This window comes from Mytilus edulis, chromosome 1, assembly GCF_963676685.1.
Source record: "Mytilus edulis chromosome 1, xbMytEdul2.2, whole genome shotgun sequence".
Classification (NCBI taxonomy): domain Eukaryota; kingdom Metazoa; phylum Mollusca; class Bivalvia; order Mytilida; family Mytilidae; genus Mytilus; species Mytilus edulis.
In genome coordinates, this window is record NC_092344.1 from 15700637 (window position 1) to 15711571 (window position 10935).

At 33.8% G+C, this 10935-nt stretch overlaps 1 protein-coding gene across 1 annotated transcript; it reads left to right on the forward strand.

Annotated features, from left to right (window-relative positions):
- The first annotated feature begins 4829 nt into the window (after positions 1 to 4829).
- Positions 4830 to 9121, forward strand: LOC139524897 (testis expressed protein 56-like). Its single transcript, XM_071320062.1, has 4 exons — positions 4830 to 4985; positions 5530 to 5626; positions 6012 to 6150; positions 8745 to 9121. Exons 1-4 carry the CDS (start codon positions 4896 to 4898, stop codon positions 9097 to 9099), a joined length of 681 nt encoding a protein of 226 aa, XP_071176163.1. The 5' UTR covers positions 4830 to 4895; the 3' UTR covers positions 9100 to 9121.
- The last annotated feature ends 1814 nt before the right edge of the window (positions 9122 to 10935 follow it).

Genomic DNA, 10935 nt, shown 5'->3' on the forward strand with positions numbered 1-10935 from the left:
AGATTATTGTTTTCAATTAAGATACGACCAGAATTTTTGTTTAAGGCAAAAATCAGAGTCAATTTTATTCTCTCCAATATCTAAGACTGTCTCCTCAAATCAAATTGTTCGTACATTAGACTCTAAATGTATAAAGAGCTTATACTGACTGGGGATCATTATTCAGCTATGTTTTTTAGGCTGGGGCGTTTGGGGTTAAACATGTTTTCGTAGGTGTTTAATATTGATGCGGAATTTTTCTGTCATGAGAGTGTAATCGTCTATATATATAGAGTATTACTTTCTGTTTGGTGGAATAATGAAATAGAAGTCAATACGTTCTTGCTCAATCCTGTGTCGCTTTAAAGGTGTCATGATTGTCATCCTCAGCAAAAGCAATGTGTTACGGTAATTTGAATATTAAAATGACTGAGCGACGTTTTTTTTCGATGCACTGGTCAACTCCACCATGTAGAGAATCACAGACACATGACTTTGATAATCAGTAGATTCCAGCGAAAAATATCTTTATAATTTAAGAACTGTCGTATAAAAATAAAATAAAGCGTACACGGGAAATGGCAAAGTTCACGAAGTCTAGTCTGATTAATCATTTTACATAAAAAAAAAAAAAAAAAAAGTCCGAGCAAAAGGGGGGGGGGGGGGTGGCGTACGCTCTCTACGCCCCTCCCCTCTGAATCCGCCACTGGTGCTAGTGCAACCAAGTCGTCATTAATTAGAGCAAGTACTTTAAATCCTTCGAAAAGATCATTAAGAACTTATACCCGACAAATCATCTTTAAATCCCTTCTTGATTATCAGATTCGAAAAGCAGTGATTAACAAGCCAATTGAATCAGGATATGTTTGCCAATTCTGCCAATTCTAGTGTACATGAGATAACCCCGGTTTTTGATAAGGTTCGTGTTCAGTTGCTCCAATTTAGTTATGTTTTGTTTTGTAGACTCTATCCCTTTTGGTATCGTCCGCCTCTCTTAATTTGTTTGCCTCATTTTGATGAAGCATATGTATATTAAAATTGAGAATGGAAATGGGGAATGTGTCAAAGAGACAACAACCCGACCAAATAAAAAACAACAGCAGAGGGTCACCAACAGGTCTTCAATTTAGCGAGAAATTCCCGCACCCGGAGGCGTCCCTCAGCTGGCCCCTAAACAAATATATACTAGTCCAGTGATAATGAACGCCATACTAATTTCCAAATTGTACACAAGAAACTAAAATTAAAATAATACAAGACTAACAAAGGCCAGAGGCTCCTGACTTGGGACAGGCGCAAAAATGCGGCGGGGTTAAACATGTTTGTGAGATCTCAACCCTTCCCCTATACCTCTAACCAATGTAGAAAAGTAAACACATAACAATACGCACATTAAAATTCAGTTCAAGAGAAGTCCGAGTCTGATGTCAGAAGATGTAACCAAAGAAAATAAACAAAATGACAATAAGACATAAATAACAACAGACTACTAGCAGTTAACTGACATGCCAGCTCCAGACTTCAATTAAACTGACTGAAAGATTATGATTTCATCATATGAACATCAGGCACAATCCTTCCTGTTAGGGGTTTAGTATCATACCATCATAACATATATGAGAAGAACATAACCCGTGTCATGCCAATAACTGTTTTTAGAATAAAAGTATATTAGTTGTATTTCTTTTATTTCTTTCATTACATTCTACCTTATTGAAATCACCGTTTAAATTATAATATATTCATTGCACCAAAGAGGACTAATATCATACAAACAACACAATAATTTTGTATGCCCTATTTAGGGGCATTATGTTTTCTGGTCTGTGCGTCTGTTCGTCCATCCGTATGTCCCGCTGCAGGTTAAAGCTTTTGGTAGAGGTAGTTTTTGATGAAGTTGATGTCCAATCAACTTAAAACTTCGTACACATGTTTCATATGATATGATCTTTCTAATTATGATGCCAAATAAGAGATTGTACCCCATTTCCACGGTCCACTGAACATAGAGAATTATTTTGCAGATGGGGCATCCGTGTACTATGGACACATTCTTGTTTATAATCAATTAAGCACCAATAGACAAATACTCTAAAAAAAATCTTGAAATGCTTTAAGTTAAGAAAATATTACAAGTACAATTCAACCAATTATGCACAATAAACTTCAAATCATAAAAAAATATTTTTAAATACAACAAGTGTGGACACATATGAGTGTGGATAGTATGGTTGGATGTTTGACAGTGTCTTATGACAAAAGGAGTTCTATGTTTTTCCTATATGGTGTTATTAGTTGTGTTGCACGATGACAAACAATCTGAGCATTAGGAGTGTTGTTTATTTATTATTTATTATTTATGTTCAAGACGGGCATGGAAGAGACATTAATTGCATTAGTTACCAAATGATTATGATAGAATATGTTCCACATCTTTGATTTTGGATACATTTTGTAGCTAGGAGAGCAACACATATTACATTTTTCTAGGTTCATATTTTCATGTGTTTTTTTTGTAAATGGGAGATGATATCTAGATTTGAGAACATGATATAAGGAGCCTGTAATTCAGTGGTTGTCGTTTGTTTATGTGTTACATATTCGTTTTCATTTATTTTTTGTACATAAATAAGGCTGTTAGTCTTCCCGTTTAAATTGTTTTACATTGTCATTTCAGGGCCTTTTATAGATGATTATGCAGAACTGGCTTTGCTCATTGTTGATGGCCTTACGGTGACCTGTAGTTGTTAATTTCTGTGTCATTTTGGTCTCTTGTGGAGAATTATCTCATTGGCAATCATACCACATCTTTTTTTTATATGTATTTGCTTACTATTTGTATGGTTCTATTTATATTACTTTGTGGAAGATCGTCAGTATCATTAGTAAAAAAAATTGTTAAAAGGTCGAATTGTTCCTCAGATTAGAATACATTTATTGGTTTTTAGTAATGACAATGCCTGACAAGATGCTAGGGGCTAGATGAGATAGGAAGTAAACTTCTGTGCTGATTTTTATCAATTCTTTGATAATATTTCCTCCAAAGCTGGTCGAAGCAAAAAAAATTGACAAATATGAAAATGATTTCACCAAAAGAACTTTTTTGAGCATGCTTTAAAGACTCAAAACTGCTCCAAAAGTAATCTAATAGAATTTCAAGCATGTCAAGTGGATATTATCAACATCTACTTAATAAGTCTTAATATGTCTAAATATCTAAAAAGTTATAGTATTCAAAAGGTATTGCAAAATTATTCTCTTTTCATTTTTGTTTGTTATATAGATACAAATATAAGTGATACATGTACCACAAATACATGTACAGTATTTGTTGTGGTATGAAAGTGTAGTAATTAACATTTACTGTTACAATGTTAATTCACACAAATTTATTAGAAATAAACAATTGAATGAAAAATGTTGAACATGTACAATGAAACATAGTTTTAGAAATCAATTAGGCCAGATAGGCCTTATAATTTTTTTTTAACATAATCGAATGACCATTTACACTCAGGACCAAGTCATCAGTAGGCAGTACAGATGTATTAAAACAACCTAGCATCATATTGCTAGTAGCGGGAGTAGCATTGTCGGGTAAATTTGTTCTTTTTATAAAATTTGGTCAAAGGACATATAATGGTTTGGTTCAAATCGATATATGCTTTTTATCTCCCTATTACTTACATTGAAGAAAGAAGTGATACTACTTTGACAAATCCTTGTACATGAGAGTTGTCTGTCAAATCTTTATTTCACAAAGAATGAATTGCATAACAATGAACTGAGCTCAAAGCAAAGTACTTAAATAATACACTTAGACAAAGAGCTAAATCCAGTGATATACTTTGTACTGGTTCCACACTTTCACATTGAGTTATAGAAAGAGAAGTATGCTAGTATGGATCTACTTTCTTATTCTAATTAATCTGAGGTATCTGTATGGAAGTCATTAAAATGATTATTTTTAATTTGCCGATTGGTAAATGAAGCATTCCTTCTCATACATGCAGTTTACCAGTTTTTACATGACGAACTGGATTTGACCAGTCTAATTGTAGGTCAACAAACTAGTGCCAAATATGTTATTTTGACCTTATTTTCACGCCTCATTGGTTTTGATTAAAGTTTTTATGAAATTCGTTTCTTCAAGCTATGCTCTAAAATGTTATAACCAAATTGCAGTTCTTTTTGTTTATAGACTGACATGTATTTCCCAATGTGTTATTTCTACCTGATACATGTATACACACCACAGTTCCATTGAAATAAAACACAATAACATATGCGTGTATACCAATTAGGAAATTGCATGATGTAAATAACTTTTTTTAAATAGATTTTTTTTCTTTTAGTTCTATGTGCATAGTATAATACATGAGCTATATCAGTGTAGGATAAATAGTCTTATCACTTTAAATTAGTCCGAAGGTCTGACACAGCAGCTAATGTTCCGTGCCGGTATGTATGTTCTTTTTAGTTTTGTTCTAAATCTTCAAATACCTTACAAAACCTATTAGCCAGACAGGAAGGAAACCACACACATGCCAGGAGTAAACTAAAAGCGCCTAGTTGTACCAATCATACTGACACCTAATTTCAAAACCAAGGAATGATTCAGGACCTCCTGAACCTGAATTAGGACAGTTGCAAACAAAGACAGCGGTTTTAGACGTTTTAATAGGTACCAACTTTCACCCTTACCTTAGACAATAGGTACAACAACATTAGAATAGTAAGAGTCTGCCTATTACCCTCTGGTCATTTACATGAAACAAAATACTTCAGTTGAACTATCACTTTCTACGAAGACAGTGCATCGGGAACGTCATAATGTTTTACATAGGACGTCACAAATATCACAGAGTGTGTAACTAAAGGTAAACAATTCCGACTGTAGGTTAAAATGGGGCAGGATGCTGGTGGGTAACACAAAGAAACTTGATATTGTTATTCCAACAGTTGTGCCAAAGATAGGAAAGAGATTACATACAAAATCAAGTCAGGTTTGTATTACTTGGTAATTATTTTTCTGCGTTTCATATGGCCATTTTCATAATTATTCACGTACGCATCTTGACCGGCTTATAATGTTTATACTGACACATACTGTAGTATATTATTGCTAGTGTGTATTCTTCAACTACAGCATAACTTACTGTTTGAATTAGTATTTTTTTACAAAACTTAAAGTTCTTTGCTTGTTAGGTGAGAAACGTATAAAACCTTTACAAATGACCACTGTATCACACCTTGTACGATGATATATCACTGCTATACCATGATCTGCTGAAGGAGTATAAATTGGTTGTGCTGTGGCGGTGGCATATTGTCCTAGGATCCTGGGTTCAAACCCCGGCTGGTAACGTACATATGGCACCCACAGTGGTAGTTTTGACCGTATCAACTATTTTTTTTATAATGAAATTTACAGCAACCGTCGTGAACTGTGCAAATAATTATGTAGTTTGTTTCCATTATATCGACCGATTAAGGCGTAGGTGGCATATACCTTTTGCACTAATCTTATTCTCAATTTGTAAATTTTAGTTTCCAGATACTTGGAGAACATACAAACGGCTGGTCAACCCCAACCAACCGGTGCCTAGACTAAGAGAGAAATACGTCAACAAAGGTTGTCTTCTTGGTAAGTAGTATCAGAAGTTACGATTTTGTTGATATAAGGGATACAATGTTATCCCCATACCCATACCCATACCCAAATTATGATCCATTATCTGACCTCCTATACACTTTTAGCTCTCGTGTCATACAAAATTCATGTCTTATTCCTTTTATATCGTATTCGTTCCTTAGCATACAGTATACCAATATTATTTCCTTTAGAAAAATGAAAATTACAAGTCTTTATTTAAAAAAAACCGGTATACTGCGAATTGTTTTCAATATCTTTATGAGTGTTGTACCTAGCCTCAGTACAAAATAAACTTGCGTTTCAGTAAAAATGTACCATACACGATGCGATTTCTCGTCAAATTTTTAATTATTAAATACTATTTCATTTTTTGTAGATATACCAACAGTTGACGTGCCAAGCAAAGATGGATTGAAATGTACGTGTTTTGAGAATGTGGTGCATGCTGTACGTGAGGTTTGCTGCTACACTCCCCCAATGATGAACAGACTGATGAAAAATCAACAAACCCATAGGTAGAAAACACTTACAACAAGTAAAGGTCAAGGTATAGTCTTAAACCACGAGCAAAGCACAAAGACTGATGAAAAATCAACAAACTATAGACAGAAAACACTTACAACAAGTATATAGGTCACCGTATAGCCTTCAAAAATGAGCAAAACAAAAAGACTGATGAAAAATTAACAAACCTGTAGGTAGAAAACTCTTAACACAAGTATATGTCACCGTACAGCCTTCAACCACGACCAAACACAAAGACTGATGAAAAATCAGCAAACCCATGGTACAAAACTCTTTAAATAACACAGGTCACACTACGGCCTTCAACAATTAGAAAAAAAACACTTACGTGTAGTATGACATAAAAGACCTCGTCATGACAGAAGGTGAAACAATTCAGACAAGAAAAGAAACGGCCTCACTTATGCTGAGAACTATAAACGGGAAAAATGTCATACAGCAACGAACAACAATTATACTGACTTACAGGCTACTGACTTGGATAGGCACATAAAGAATATAGCGGAGTTAAACATTCTTTGAGTCCAAACGTACGCTTATATAGAAGAGTGTTGTCAGAACCAGGAAAAAACAAAAACAATTGAAACAGTTGAAAAGAACATAACTCACCAGATCGGCACTCAGCAAAAAGATAAGTTCAAAAGACAAAAAAGACAAAAACACAATACCAATACAAGAGTACTCAGCAGTCAACGTCTACTACTCGACTATAATCTCGGATTGTTTGGCGTAAAGATGTTGTTCAAATTCAATGTCAACTATGACATACACCATATTTCCCAGATTGAAAAATCAATAATTACACATCTAATAGATTTAGTATAAAGACGCCAAACGCAGGACGTCTTGTAATGTCACAAACTAAGTATGAAAACGATAAAGGACCATTTTTGTATCAATACACAGTTTATACTTATGTTTAAACTAAACAAAAACAAAATTCAACAAAATTGGCACGTAATGTTATTAACTAATAAAGGCAATATTGAAAGGTTATTTATGAAAAGCTGTCATGCGTTTTCTATACGAATATAGTCCTTATATATAGTGTTGACAATTAGCACTTCGGAAGTGTCAAAAGATTTCAAGACGCCCTCATCATAAAATTGTCCATATTTTGAGTTAGAGCCGATGAAGTTTTCTATAATTTTGATATAATTTGTCTCAAAAGTAGTACAACACACTGTAAAAATTTTATTGAGAAAGCGCAGGTGGGATTTTTTTAATTTTCATTTATGTTCTAAAAGAAATGCATTACAAATTAATTGTGGTCTCGGACCACCTTCACTATATAAATAACACATAGCTGAGAGGGTGATAGAGCAGATTGGTACCCCGAGAAAACATTGTCAACCGCGGCGAAGCCAAGGTTGACAATGCTTTTTCAAGGGGTACCAATCTGCTCTATCACCCTCTCAGCTATGTGTTATTTAATTTATTATACTAAACGTCCTACCATTTTTGTCTTTTACAGATAAATTTTATTTCAAAAGGATTTTCTATGACGTCACGTACATAACAACGTTACGAGTATTAGAAATGTAAATAACAAGATGTTGGTTTTTTTTATTTTGACAGTTAAATAATAAAATTTGATCCAAAACGTCAAACTTAAGCATTGTATTCAACTACTTGATGTAAATTCAATCCATTGTCCTTTAAATTGTCGATTTTTGATTGGTTGAGACGAGAGGGTAACATTCAAAAAAATTGTCACCCTCTCAGCTATGTGATAGAGTAAAATGACACCCTCGTATTAGCCAATCAAAATATGGCATTTTAACGTGAAGTATAATAAAACAAAATATTCGAAACATAATATAATAAAATGGAAAATGGAAACGGGGAATGTGCCAAAGAGACAACAACCCTACCATAGAACAGAAAAACAGCAGAAGGTCACCAATAGGTCTTCAATGGAGCGAGAAACACCCGCACCCGGCGGCGTCCTTCAGCTGGCCCCTAAACAAATATCTATACTAGTAAAATGATAATGGACGTCATACTAAACTCCGAATTATACACAAGAAACTAAAATTAAAAATTATACAAGACTAGCAAAGGCAAAAATGCGGCGGGGTTAAACATGTTTTTTGAGATCTCAACCCTCCCCCTATACCTCTAGTCAATGTAGAAAAGTAAACGCATATATAACAATGCGCACAGTAAAATGTAGTTCAAGAAAAGACCGAGTCCGATGTCAAAAGAGGTAACAAAAGAAAATAAACAAAATGACAATAATACACAAATAACAACAGACTACTAGCAATAATATTACTGACATGCCAGCTCCAGACCTCAATTAAACTGATTGAAAAATTATGTCTTCATCATATAGATATCAGACACAATCCCTCCCGTTAGGGGTTTAGTATTATACCATCATAAAATATATGAGAAGAACATGACCCGTGTCATGCCAACAACTGGTTTTAAAATAAATGTGTTTAATTCCGATGCAAAAACTACTGATACATGTTAAATAACCTAAATTGTTAACACTTTTCTATAGAAACCCATTTCTATATATGGAGTTCCGTTGAAATGCATATTTTATATATATAAAAGCAATATCCTATTTCAGATGGATGAAGGAAACCAAGAGTCTTGTCAAAGAGAATGAACGATACCAGCGCCCCTTAGCAACACTAAATGTTCGATGGCAACTGAAAAGAATATTACCTGGCTATGATTTGACTTCATTGTATAACATATTTTCCCGCCATGGGGAAATCAAAGATCTACGTATGACCAGTCCTAACAGTGCAATGGTAGTGTTTGATGAACTATCTGTGGCCTGTAATGTGGCAAATTCTCGGTGTTTAGGTGATCCACAAAACAGGTTACATTGTCGGTTTTGGCATAGAACAATGGAAAACAAAGCAGTTGTGCTTACTCAAAAAGGATCTTGTAAAGTTAAACCAATTCCGTTTTTATAAAAATAAAAGCGCACTAATACTTCTTCATTTATTTATTTTGTAATATAAAAAGCAGAGAAGTTTGAAACGGTTTGCTTAAGACTTTGAAAATTCTAGAAATAATGTTTTTTTTTATGATTTTATCAAGTGACTTCTGTCTAACAAATTTTTTTTTAATGGAAAAGATAACTGCAATCTTTAAATCTTTAGCGAGGTCAGTACAGCATTGCTTTTCTCTAGAACATAAATTGATCAGTGGCCATGTGCTGTGTTCTGCATTGCGTATTCAGTACAAGCAAAAAGCGCGACTAAAACTACGTTTCCATTATGCAACCAAACAAACAAAAAATAAGTAAAACCAATCCATCGGCAATTCTTTGTTTTGAATGTTCAAATATGTTAAGAAATTTCTTTATGATACGACTTAGGTTTTATGTTCAAAATACTTTGTTGTCTGGTTCCGTAAATGGGACATATTCTTGGTAAATTGTTGATCCTGGTTCACATCCTGTAAGAATATGAAAGTGTGGTTACTCACTCAAGACACGGGCAAATTTCACTCGCATCAATTTCACGTAATTTAAATTCACGTAAATCTCACGTAAAATTCACGTGAATTTCACTTAAAACGAGATTAATATACGTGAAACTGACGTGAAATCAGTTCATGTGAGTTTCACTTGCATCAATCATCTGAATCTCATGTGAATTTCACGTGAAAATCACACGTCGATTGTTTTCTCGTGTAATTCACATGAATTTTGAAAATAAAGTTTATCAAATAACATCTAAATATTTAAAATCAATTAAATTATGAAAAATACTAATTAATTTTTTTTAAAGTTCGTGTGAAATTTGAGTTTCACATGACACAATTCACGTAAAATTCACATTAAATTTTTCACGACAGTTTAATGTATGATACCGTTTGAGGTGAATCTCACGTGTAATTTTTAACGTGAGTTTCATGTATAAGCTCATTTTATGTAAATTTCGCGTGAAATTTTAACATGAGTTTCATATAAAAGCTCATTTCAGGTGAATCTCACGTGAAATATTTAACGTAAATTTCACGTGATATCCATGTGAAATTCACTTGAGCAAAATTTCCCTATGTACACCAAGAGTTTACAAGTGTATATCCATGATAGACAAAAAATTAAGATGTTGCTTACAGTTAGTCACATGTCCTTTATGAATCTAGTGTCGAGTTCAGATGCACTCTTTATTTTTTTGAACTCAGTTGCATTTTAAACTTGAATCTTGTACCGGACATTTCTCAAAATTCAACTCACGGAATGGACATGTGAGAGATTTTTGTGAAATATATACTTTTTCTAGCAACACAGGTAGCATACAACCTCACGAATTTCACTCATGGCGCTTCAAACATTCATCTAACATGAATATCTCTCTCTACATGTGTGATAAATATGTTTGATTGGCTGAAACAATGTACGGATCGAAAAGAACGTTGTTTCTGGAGAAGAACTTATCCATTGAAGTAGTTTTTGAATACTCAACGGGGAACCCTCTCCATGTTTTCTCCATCAGTTCTATTTCAGGCGAACTCCAGTACTTCATCTTCTGCGTATGACACATTGGTTTTTTTTTTGGCCGCAACTTTTTCTTTGTCCGAATTTGTCCTTTTTCCGCAACTTTTGCTATATGTCCGTTGCTTTTTTTATACGAAATTTTACTCTTTTTTATCATCTTTTCCAATTATTTTGCTTTATATCCTGGATTCGATTTGCGATGTATATTTTAACGATGTGCGAGTGTTTGGTTTCAATTTTGAGAGTTTTCCGTGATCTGCAGCTCCCAGAGAATCGCCGACCATGATGATTATTGTAGTAT

Coding starts and splice junctions, on each gene's coding strand:
- LOC139524897 (XM_071320062.1), top strand. CDS start 4,896: ATGCTGGTGGGTAACACAAAGAAACTTGATATTGTTATTCCAACAGTT. Junction 4,986..5,529: donor TACATACAAAATCAAGTCAG/GTTTGTATTACT, acceptor TGTAAATTTTAG/TTTCCAGATACTTGGAGAAC. Junction 6,151..8,744: donor AAAAATCAACAAACCCATAG/GTAGAAAACACT, acceptor ATCCTATTTCAG/ATGGATGAAGGAAACCAAGA.